Source organism: Bombus bifarius, unplaced genomic scaffold (genome assembly GCF_011952205.1).
Source record: "Bombus bifarius isolate JDL3187 unplaced genomic scaffold, Bbif_JDL3187 scf7180000009061_frag, whole genome shotgun sequence".
In the NCBI taxonomy this organism is placed as follows: Eukaryota; Metazoa; Arthropoda; class Insecta; order Hymenoptera; family Apidae; genus Bombus; species Bombus bifarius.
The window spans coordinates 4,782-16,724 of NW_022884874.1; the positions used below are offsets into that span (position 1 = coordinate 4,782).

General features: G+C 49.3%; 1 protein-coding gene and 1 pseudogene across 1 annotated transcript; both read right to left on the bottom strand.

Annotated features, from left to right (window-relative positions):
• Positions 1–1,895: 1,895 nt before the first annotated feature.
• On the bottom strand, positions 1,896–4,796 carry LOC117213415. Its single transcript, XM_033458762.1, has 4 exons — positions 3,806–4,796; positions 2,877–3,740; positions 2,329–2,513; positions 1,896–2,132 (listed from the first exon to the last, which is right to left on the bottom strand). The coding sequence occupies exons 1-4, from the start codon at positions 4,794–4,796 to the stop codon at positions 1,896–1,898; spliced, it is 2,277 nt and encodes a 758-aa protein (XP_033314653.1).
• An 804-nt stretch (positions 4,797–5,600) lies between these two features.
• On the bottom strand, positions 5,601–6,761 carry LOC117213416 (annotated as a pseudogene).
• Between the last annotated feature and the right edge of the window lie 5,182 nt (positions 6,762–11,943).

Genomic DNA, 11,943 nt, shown 5'->3' on the forward strand with positions numbered 1-11,943 from the left:
TTTCCTTGTTTGTGGCTTCCTCCGTGCCTACCTCCTTTTTCGCGCGCTTAGGGTCGCTTTGCGACGGGGAGCCTTTCGCGCTGCCTCTTGCAGCCTTTCTTCGAGGGGGCGCAGGCCGGTCCCCCCATCCTGTGCACCGACGGTGCTCCAAGCGCCTCGCAGAGCAGGTATTTCGGGCTCGCAGTAGTGCATGCTGTCGCCTGGTGCTCTGGTTCGCCGCATCTGAAGCACAGGTGCCCCTTGTCCTCCTTGGCGGTGCAGGTCTTCCCCGTGTGTCCTATCCCAAGGCACCTGTAGCACTGTAACGGTCTCCGTTCGATGGCTTCGACCTTCGCCGTCGACCAGCCTATGGCGACCTTTCCAGCCTGGGCCCGTTTCCTCGCTGCACTGGCAGGGCCTCGTATCCATACGGTGCCAAGTCCGTTCCGGGCGGGGCGGATTTCTCCCAGCCGGATGTCCTCCGGCTTGCAGCCGCTCTCCCTCGCCAGGGTGTTCTGGATTTCCGCCTTGGTGGCCGCTATGTCTATCAGGGACACCCTTGCCTCCGCGGCTCGGAAGGGGGTCGCCACGCGGACCTCGTTCGGGTCCAGAGCCCGCGTCAGCTGTGCTGCGAGCGCTGCGGCCTTCTCCCTTCCCTGGTCCTCAGGGACCTCTAAGATGACACCTCCGGTGATGGTCTTCCGCATCCTCATCGTGTTGATGCCGAGATCGGTCAGGGAGACACTGTCCTTGGCCGCAGCCACCACTTCCGCGTAGGATTGGCTCGATTTGTCCGTCAGGGTGATTGTTACCGCTGACGTTCGCGGTGCGCGCGGGAGGGGCCCCCTGCCACCCCCTCTTCGTGCGTTCTCCAATCCACTCTCCGGAGTTTTCCTCTGGCTCTCCGCCCCTGTCTCGGGGATCAGCTTCGCCGGCTGCTTCTTCCCTGCCTCCTTCTTCTTTCCTCTTCTTTTCCTTCCGACGGTCTGCCATTCGGTGACAGCCGTTCGGCCTCCCTTGAGCGCTGGGGCGCTTGGGGCTCCAGGCTCCATCCCTCTCGTGTTCGCGGCAGGGGCGACCTCCTTTCCTTCTCCTTTTTCTGTTCCCTGCAGTTGTTCCTCCAGTCGGTGCAGCAAGGACCTCATCTCCTCTACATGGTGCTCGACTGCAGCGAGACGCGCCCTGTAGCTGCTCTCATCCGCGGTGGGGCGCGAGGCCGGCTCTTTTCGGAGTGCCTCTACCGCCGCCTCCAGTGTTGCTATGCGTCCTTGCGCTATAGCGAGTACGTCGGTGACAGGGTCCGTTCTCCTCACTATCTCTGTCACGCCCGCGGTGATGGTTCTCGCCGCCTCCTTCAGGGTTTTCCCCTGCGTGCCCTGGTGGCTGCGGGGTGCCTCGGCAGCCTTGGCCACCTCGGCGGCCCGGCGAATCAGTTCGGCTCCTATGTCCGCCGTTGTGGCTGTTCTCATTTCTTCAGCCGGGTCCGCGGGGAGTTCGGGGGATTCGTTGGCCTTCTTTCTCTTCGCTCGGGGTGCTTCTCTGGCGGGGGTTTCCTCCTCCTCTGTTGTTTCCTCAGTCTATATTCCCTCCTTGTACAGCGTGAAGCGGGAGGGTCCCTCCTTTGGCGGCATCGCCTTCGTCACGCTCCAGGTGCTAACGTGCGGCGGCTCCGCAGCCAGTTCCGTTTCCCTCCGTCCCCTAGCGTTTTCCTCTACCTCCTTCTCTTTCGCCATGATTGCGTCCGTTTCCCCGTTGGGCAGGAAATGTCGCTCGGTCAGCACTTGCCACTCTGCCAGTCGCTGTCACTTTCAAGTGGCCCGCGCAACGCGCTTCGGCGCACGCGCCAATATGGCTGCGTCTGGGTAGTTCCTCAGGTAGCCCTTGTAGCGGCGCTGTTGTCACGCGTCCTAATATGGCTACTCCACCGTCCTAACCTCACACTTGGTATGTTTTGCTTTAACTCCTCCTTGTCCAAGCCGGACTACCCGCATCCACACCAGTTTTGCGCTCACAGGCACTAGTCCTCCATTCTGGTTACCTCCCTTGCCCAGGCTCTCCAGTTTACCGGAGATTTCGATTACGCTCGCAGCTCCGTCCTCTCTACGTCTGCCTCCCATGTATCCCCAGCCTGTGTTGTAATGGATCAGATGATACTGGAGTCATAGACTCGATTTCAATGATAAGTGTATTTAAATTTTCGAATGTAAAGAGCTCGTTACCTGCGACACGCCTGAAATGTCGTTTGAAGGACTTCACTGCAGCTTCCCATAGCCCTCCGAAGTGAGGTGAGTTGGGAGGAATGAAGAGCCATTCGATCCGTCGGTCGGCTAAAAAGGACTGAACCTTTACCTTATGATCGTCGGATTGCAGGAGATTTCGGAGCTCTCGTAATTCATTGTTGGCGCCAACGAAGTTGGTACCGTTGTCGGAGTAAATTGTCACACAGAATCCTCGGCGAGCGATGAATCTTCGCAGAGCAGCAATGAAGGCCTCGCTAGTGAGGTCGCTGACCAGCTCGATGTGGACTGCTTTGACTGCAAGACATATAAAGATTGCTACATATACCTTAGTTTTGCGTCGGTTGCGATCCTTTCGTTCTTTGATGTAAAACGGTCCGCAATAATCTATTCCGACGTTGGTAAACGGTCGAGATTCCGTTATCCGTGCAGCTGGGAGGTCGCCCATTACGTAATCCACTGGAGGTGGATTAGCTCGGCAGCAACGGACGCACTTCTTCAGCGTGCTCCAAACTTGACTACGGCCGTCGATAGGCCAATAAGATCTTCTTAAGGCGTATAAGGTAGCTTGAGTTCCGGAGTGGACATTGATGAGGTGTTCATGCTCGATTATGAGCGCTGTGACTTAGGATTTGGGTAGAATGAGTGGGTGTTTCTGACTGAACGGCATTGATGAGTGACTGAGTCGGCCTCCGACTCGCAACATCCCGTCTTTGTCGAGAAATGGATTGAGTCGTTGCAGCTTCCCCTTCACTGCAGAATTTCGATCTGTTCGGAGAGTGCGGATTTCATCTGAAAAATAACAGAGTTGTAACAGTTTGATCAATTTGTTATGCGCATTGGTTAAATCATGTGTGGTTAGAGGTCTCCCTCGATCCTGTTTTTGTCTCCATCGGAGGCAACGAGTGGTAGTTCTAATCAGCTTGGGCCAAGAAGAAAATCTCTCCAGTAGACTGTGGTCAGCGGGAGTCACGGCCAGACATGTTGCTTTCTTCTGCTCTGATATTTCAGTTAATGGTACTGGGTTCCACGTCGGCCAGTATCTTTCTGGTTGTTGGAGCCATTCCGGACCATGTTGCCAAATGGTTGGTCGCAGGAAATCTTCGGGTGATTGGCCTCGAGATATGAGATCTGCAGGGTTATCGGCAGTGGGAATGTGACGCCAATCTGAGGTGTGAGTCTTCTGCTGCATTTCTGTCACACGATTAGCGACAAAGGTTTTCAGCGTATGGGGTGATGTATTGATCCAATGAAGTACGATTGTAGAATCCGTCCAGTAAACAGTCCGAGAAATGTTGCTTGGTAAAGCTTGAAGGACTGTGGTGGCCAATGATGCGAGAAGAAGTGCTCCACTCAGTTCCAGCCTTGGAATGGTTTGTGATTTCAGTGGAGCCACCTTTGATTTTGCAGTGAGGAGTCGTGTCCAGACATGACCATCCGGAGTGATGATGCGAAGGTAAACGCATGCCCCATAAGCCCTTTCGCTAGCGTCACAGAACCCGTGTAATTCATTTCCGCTGCAGCCTTGATTATCGTTTTACGTGGAAACTTCACGTTATTCAATAATGGCAGCTGTGCATAATATTTGCTCCATTCCGTGTGCACGTCAGCCGGTAGAGATTCGTCCCAATCAATTTTTAAAGTCCAGAGTCGTTGGAGCAGCATCTTAGCTCGAACGATCACTGGTGCCAATAATCCGAGGGGGTCGTAGATCTTGGCGATTTCGGAGCTGATTGTTCTCTTCGTGATTCGAGAGGCGGTGGAATTAATTTTTACGGAATATAGGATCGAATCGTCAAAGGAATTCCAAACCACACCCAGAGTTTTGAAGGTTTGCGATTCGCCTAGTAGCAGCTTGTCGTTTATGTCCTGCTCGGAAAGTCCTCGTAGCAGTTCCCGGTCGTTCGATGCCCATTTTCGAATGTTTAAGCCGGCTAGTTTAAGCAGTTCCGTGAGCTCCGTTCTCAATGATCGTGCCTCGACCTTTCTATCAACTCCAGTGAGAACATCGTCGACGTAGAAGTCTCGCTGTAAGACCGTCGCCGCTCGTGGGTACCGATGTCCCCCGTCGTCCGCCAGTTGTTTGAGGCACCGAATGGCTAGATCAGGGGCCGCTGACAGCCCGAATGTCACTGTATTAAGTTGATAGGTGTCAACTTCTCCATCAGAATTGCGCCACAAAATTTGTTGAAATTTTCGATCCTCTGGACGCACAAGAAATTGTCGATACATCTTTTCGACATCGCCTGTAATGACGTATTGATGAGAACGAAATCTTAGAAGGATGAAGAATAAGTCATCTTGTAGTTTCGGTCCCGTATGAAGTACGTCGTTTAATGAAACTCCGGTGGTGGTTGGTGCAGATCCGTCAAACACAACTCGGAGTTTTGTAGTTTGGCTGGACTCTTTGATCACGCCGTGATGTGGCAGAAAATATCCGTCGTCCGTGCAGTTGTCCGTGGTAATCTTCGTCATGTGTCCTAATTCCACATATTCTTGTATCACGGCGCGATAGTCGGCTTCGAATCGTTTGTCTCGTTGGAATCGACGACAGAGGGAAATGAGTCGCTTCATCGCCATTGTCTTAGAGGATCCAAGCGAAGGAGTTGTTTCGTTGAATGGGAGAGCGACCATGTATCGCCCTTCGTTGGTGCGTTGAACGTGATTTCGAAAGTGTTCTTCGCACTGTCGTTCCGCTTCCGAAATGTGTGCAGTGGGCGTTCATTCGTCGATTTCCCAAAAACGGGCGAGGTCCGCCTGTAAAGCCGCCGTGGAGGCGTGAAATGCGAGTGCTGATGATTGCGAGGTTGGGCTCTCCCCGATGACCCATCCGAATCGCGTTTTTTGCAGACGCAAGTCGGGCCCGTTTGCTTGACTGATGTCAAGTTGGCCGACACAGAGTGATGCTAGCGTTGGTCCGGCGCTCAACAATATTTCGATCGGCGCAAGCCTATGGAATCTTGGATCGGCTAGTTGGAGATTCCTCGGTATATGTATTATTGAGCGATCTACGGGTTGATCTGGGACCCAAGGCGATATTGTCGGTATGATTAGGAACGTCAAGGTGCGTTCGTATGTGCCGTCGATGGAGGTGATCGTGGCCGTGATGTAACGTTTCGAGGTTGTCGATAACGTGTTGAGTGTTCCGATTGGGACCTAACATTTCCGTTGGTTAAGTATTAGCGAATCAGCGAGTTTTTCGGTGATAAAGTTCATGCTAGAGCCGGTGTCTAGCAGAGCTCTACAACGGAATGGTTGAACTTTATTGTTCAATAGGTTGACCTGCGCTGTGACTAACAAATCGTGCTGCAGTGGTTCACAAGGAAGCGAGATCAATGAGTCCGTTTTCTGTGGTTCGGTCCCTCACAAGGTCGTTTGATGACGTCATTGTTTTCCTTGTCGTCTAGGACTGGACGATATATTTGATCCCGATGCCGTCGTTCGCGATAACCGAGATTCACGTTTCGGAGATGTTCGCGGAGACGATCGGGGAGACGATCGGGGAGACGATCGAGGAGACGTGGATGCGCGTCTCGAACGATGTGACTATCGCGGGGTCGGTGATCGACCGTTGGATGATCGATCGCTCGATGATCGACCGCTCGATGACCGGCTTACACGTGGTCGTGATTTGCTATGACCATGGTCTTGATGTAGGTATGTATGGTGTCGCTGCTTGCAGATGCGACATGAACCGGCGGAGCAATGAGTAATAGCGTGTCCCTTACCTAAACAATTGGTACATAGAGACGCCCTCTTGGCGATTTCAAGGCGTTTTTTAGGCGACTTCGCTTTGAAGACATCACAATTCCATAATTCGTGTTGTCCTTGACAATTCGGACACACCAACGTATTATGTGTACTTGTGAATGCGTAACTTCGCGGTGCGTTCGGTCGCTGACGTTTGTGTTGATCGGACTCCCTTTTTATCACGGTTGATGCTGAGCTTGTCCTGTCGCCGTTCGTCCGTGTTTTCAGAAAGTCTACCAGATGCCTATATGACGGCATTTTCTTGTCCGGCAATGTGCGCTGCCATTTGCGAATGATGGCTGAGGGTAGCTTCGACGTGAATAATTTTATAAGAGCGACATTTGAGGTAACTGGTTCACCGAGTTTTTCTAACGCTTGGAGGTTTACCTTAACCGTCTCAAGAAAATCATCTATCGCTTCGGGCGTCTCTTTGGTTATTTTCGGATAATCAAAAATCAAGTCCCAGTAGCGCATGCAGACTTGACGGTGGCAGTCGAATTTTTCCTTCAGAACGTCAATAGCGATCGAATAATTTAACTCGGTGACATCTAACGATTGTATGCTTCGCGCGGCCTTTCCGGTCAAAGAGGATCGTGGGTAGTGGAATTTCTGCACGGGTGTAAGTCGCTCGCTTCGATCGATAGTGGATAAGAAGGAGTCGTAAAATGAATGCCAATTTTCGATGGTACCGTCGAAAGTAGGCAGGTGAATTTCAGGGCAGTTTAATTGATGTCGGCTCGGCGACATTAGATGACTCGCATCCTTGTGTTTTCGACGACGATGCTGGTGTATCATCCATGAGAGTGTGTATTCGTATTACCAGATTGTAATATGTGTCGGTTACTTCGGAAACGCGCGCGTCGTCTATCTCGCCTAAATCTTCTAATTCCTCTTGTAACAATCGATATTGTTTCCACGTGTCGTCGAGTAGTGTCGTATAGGCCGTTAAATGGGCCTTATTCGGTTGTCTAGATTTTTCGTAATCATCGAGTCGTTTCGATAGAAAGGTAAATCGACCGATTTGAAAGCCTCGTCTCCGATGCAAGGAGGTAACTTTCTCTGTGTTTTCCATTGGTATAGCAGATTGTAAGAAGAATGCAATGAACGAGCTTACCTTGTGGTTGCGAGTTTAAATGTTACTCGTCACCGCGTGTGTCTCGTTTAATGTGTAAGACGTGTTCTTACTGAAGTCAACCCTCTAGTTGTTGGCGTGAGGCTGCGTGGTTGCGTTCTTGCGTTTTCAAGAGGGTTATGCCTCTTCAAAACTGATGGTCCCTGGCGCTACTGACTTCGCTGGAGTGGTAACGCTTCTGCTGCTGTTTGTATTGGATTCACGTGGTACTGTATGGTAGTGGATGTCACTGGCGTGCACTTTTCACTTGCCACTGTATCCGGCTCGAAGGACCAAATGTTACGACCGTTCGCGGAGAGACGCGGTCGCTAGGAAAACGCGTCAGCGAGAGGCGTAAATTCTCGCTACGATTATGTTAATCGACGCCGCGAAATAACACTGTAACACTGTATTAACAGGTTAACATAAAATAATATATTTAACAATAATATGATTATTATATTACAGAAATTTGACTCGACTTTGCGTTCTCTCTAGATAAATTCGTTTGCTCGTCATATTTGTCGACGTGTCACGTTTGACTCGTCAGAAGGAACTGATCGCCCTTCGATTATTCCTTTGTCTCATTTGGAAGACGACCCCCACTATGCACGGGTCACGCCACCGCTCGCGCCTATGATCACGAATGCCTCTTCTTGTGTGAAAAACGTAACGGTCAAAAATCGACGTTTCTAGAGCTCGCTGCTTGGCGACAACTATGCTCTCGTCGATACATTGTATATGATCCGGCGGGCAGATAAGATGGTCTGCCTGCGACGTTGTAGGACCGCGAGCGACGGTTGGAAAATACAGCCTGTGGTGAGCCTCGTGGCGTAACATCCTTCATATAAAATTGTTACCTTTATCCAATGCATACCACCTCTCTCCTTCTCTTTAAAAAAATGACCTTTTTGAACTTAATGTCTCCCAAAAACGTATTTAGCAGAAAGGATACGACATCTATAACGATCCAATTAGAAACTACCAGAGCATGTGTATCTTAAGCGGATCTTTAAACGTCGATTAAATGCGTTCTCTATCCAATCCTGGCTGAAACATAATTACTCGCACCCCCAGTAACCCACCTTTAAGTCATTCCAATCAACGTACCATACGAACACGAATCCAACGCGTTCCAGGAATACAAACAACTGCCTGTAGCTTTTTAGCTGTACACGACGAGTATAATTATTTCGGGTACTCCTCCAGTACAAAACAGACACCCAAACGACAATATTTCAACACAAAAATATTTAATGCAATAGTTATAAAAGCATGATACTTAATACCGCGCTTGACATCAGGTATAAGCAAAAATAAATTTCTTCAAACAAATTTCAAGTTAAATCTTTAGCTTGTGTAATTATATCAAACTTGCTCAATTAACAACGAGCAATTTCCATCGTGTTTTGACAACTGACTCATCGATGATGTTTTTCCTTGGAATTGAGAAAGGAATGTGCATAATTTTGTCCTCCGTCCACACTCAAAATACTATCTACGTGCTATAATTAGGGATTCAATTTTATAATACGTTGCCTCAGTTTCCATCACTGCTTTCCTACTATCAATCACTTGAACTGTAATATAAACCAGTCTTTTATTTCCAATACTATTCTGCATACCATTTATCAAGAACAATACATTTTATTTGTTAATGTAATAAGATGCGAAGTTCCTCATTTGTCCTAATATCAATCAATGGATAAATGAATTTAAATCTGTGAAAATAATGTAATATCGGAAAATAAGGATAGAAATTTTTTCCCGATTACTTGCAACTTATTAATATTAAATTGAATATACATCTATAAATTGGACAGGAAACGATATTTATTTAACGGAAACTATATGCAATACTCGTATCTATATCAAATAACTTTACAGTTATTTGACCACTCTCGTCACTACGAATCTAACACACAGACACTCTCTCTCTCTAACAACTCTATCAATTCTCACAACTCTACTCTTCGACGATTCGATACCTCTAACTACTCTACTCTTCGACGGCTCAATTAGCTCTGATTCTCGCAACACGCACACTTTTCGACTCGCCTTGCGTAGCGAAACCGTCCTCCTTCTAACGTTGTCTATTGCTTCCCTCATACCTGTAGTAACTTGTGGATTCTTAGAGTAAGGACAAGTGATTGCTGGTAGAATTTAAAGTTTAAGGTATTTTAATGAGTGATATTCGATAACAAAAGGACAGACTACGATATCTTCGCACGCCGACTCACACTCCGTGTCCGCTCAACTCGCACTCTGCTTCTCGACTGACTCTCTGGCCGTTGTAGCACTCTATTGTCTATTGCTGGGCCCACCGCACACGTGTTCTACAGACGCTCGTAGCCAGGGTCACGTAGGTCTTTTCGGCTATTTACCTATATACCTGAAGGTCCCGGTAATGCATTGATGGAGCCGACAGCGCCTCGGCTCTCGCGACATTGTCTGTAGTTAGCTCGACGTTTCTTGGGCCCTTCTCCCCGATACTACACTCGGCCATCCTGCAGTAACATCTGCCCTCAGATGTTGTGCTCGCTCTCGCTATCGTCGGATGCGTCATCTTCGGCGTTCAGGACCCAAGGCGTTCATGAAATCTGCAGTCGTCGAGGTGTGCGCGGGTCCTTCCTTCGGTACTGCTTCGCACGCTTTCTTCTTTTCTTGTAACTTCGACGATTCTCCTCTTGAGTTGCGGCGATCTTCCTCTTCGCGTCCTCACGTAGGTCGCGACGTTGTTCTTCAAACCTCGCGGCCCACTCTTCGTCGATCAGCTTTCTAATCTTCGCCTCTTCCCTGACTTGCATTTCGACCCCGACCAGTAGCTGGAAAGGAGTCTTCCCTGTGCTTCTGTTTACGGTGGAATTCAGGTATTTCTGAACCTGGTCGACATGCTGCCCGTTCCCCCTCGGCGCCAGTCTTCGCGGTCTTCGCGCTACCGGTTTGTCGCTTTTCAGAACTATCTTTGCTGTTATTCCGACGTCTCTCTTCTTCTCCGGCCTATACCCTTTAGTAATATCCCGAATGGCTTCGCGGTAATGAAGTTCTCGTACATGCGACAAGTCGATCTCGTCGGATTGTTCTATCGCGTTTACCCTCAGTACATCCGGCGCGTCCTCGTGACCGTCGGTCTGATCGTCGAGTCGTAAAAATGTCACCTCGCCCCGTTTGACTCGCAACTCTACCTGGTCTAAAAAATCGGTACCTAAGAGTAGACTGTGTCTTGTCATTACCTTATTCGAGACAACATGCAGGGTGACAGTAAAGTCGTACCCGTCGACCGTCATTACCCTTGTAAACTCGCCCCAGGTACTATTGCCAGCGGAACCAAAACCATCAAACCTAAGTTTGCAGTTTCCCAGAGGTGGTGATCCTAACCTCGCATACTCATCCGCTCGTATGAACGTAAGGTCACTACCTGTATCCACTAACGAGACAAACCTGCAGCCATCTATCGACACGTCCTTCAAGTACTTTCCCTTTTCGGATCTTGACACTACGCAAGTCTCTTTCGGTCGTGCCGTACACCTCGCTGCAATATGTCCAAATCCGCTGCACTTGAAACACCTAACACCTTCTCCCCTCTCCGGACACTTAACACTTAGATGATCCTCACTACCGCAAATGAAGCATCTTCTTTTCTTCATTGCGTCTACAGATTGACTGGGCTTCCCGTTCTTCTGGGTTTTAGCCGGCTTCACAATCGACTTTGCTCTGCGACTCTTCTGCTCTTCGTACATCACTAACCTCTTCCTCAACTCTTTGATTGACGTAGCGCCGTACAATACAGCCTTATTGTTCTCGTCGTCTATTATTCCATCCACTATGTATTCCACCTTTGCTTCCTCCTCCATGTCCACATGGCTGGCTATTTCGAGCATGCAGTACATGTAAGCCAAACATGCTTCATCACTCTCCTTTTTTGTTTCTTCAAGTTTCTGATGTACTTGCCTACTGTTGACTTTCCTCGAAAATTCTTTCACTAGCCCCCTCTTCATCTCATGCCAAGTCCTGGCATGACACTCGAAGCTCGCAAATATTTTCGCTGATCCCTTCAGCAGCTTCCTCGCGTAGACTGCCTTCTGCCCATCCGACCATATGCACGTATCAGCGACTTCCTCGAACGACTCGAACCATCGTTCGACATTTTCACCTCTGTTGCCACTAAATGACTCTAATGCATCTTCGACGTCTCTAAAACTCAGTGTCGAACCAACACATGCCCTTCGACAACATTCGTCACGGCCCTGATACACCCTTCGCGTACCTCTCTTGTATCCTCTGGCGTTTTTTCTGTCATCTTCATCCTCACTTTCGTCGTCGCTTTCTTCTTCCGACGATATGTCATTACCATCCATGGCCGCTTGTAGCCGTGCGCGTAATTCTACTTTTCTTCCCGTCGTTTTTAAACCCAAACTAGCGAGGCGCTCCTTCAACTCCTTCGTATTCATTTTCTCAAAACTTTCATCTTCGTTACAATCACGCTCAGCTCTCTGTACATTTCCTAAATCTCGTTGACCGGTTGGCTCTTCACCGCCCGTCGATCCCTTAGGATATGATTGTCCAGCCCTACACGCCCGATTCAGCCTTGCAATCAGCACTGACCTCGCACCAGATATAGGGAGGTTCATTCGCGCGAGCTTACTCCTCAGCTCCTCCAGCGTCGAACCCTCTTCATCCGACAATCGTTCGTCCCCAACGTTTGCCATTTTTCACACTACACAAACTTAAACAGTCAACGATATCGTCTTTTATCGCACCGCGTACCGGTAAATTCACAACTAGCTCGAATAGCTCTGTTAAACCGTTTCGTTTTCTGTCTTGCCCAATCCCGGACGAGCCCCCAAAAATGTAATATCGTGATAT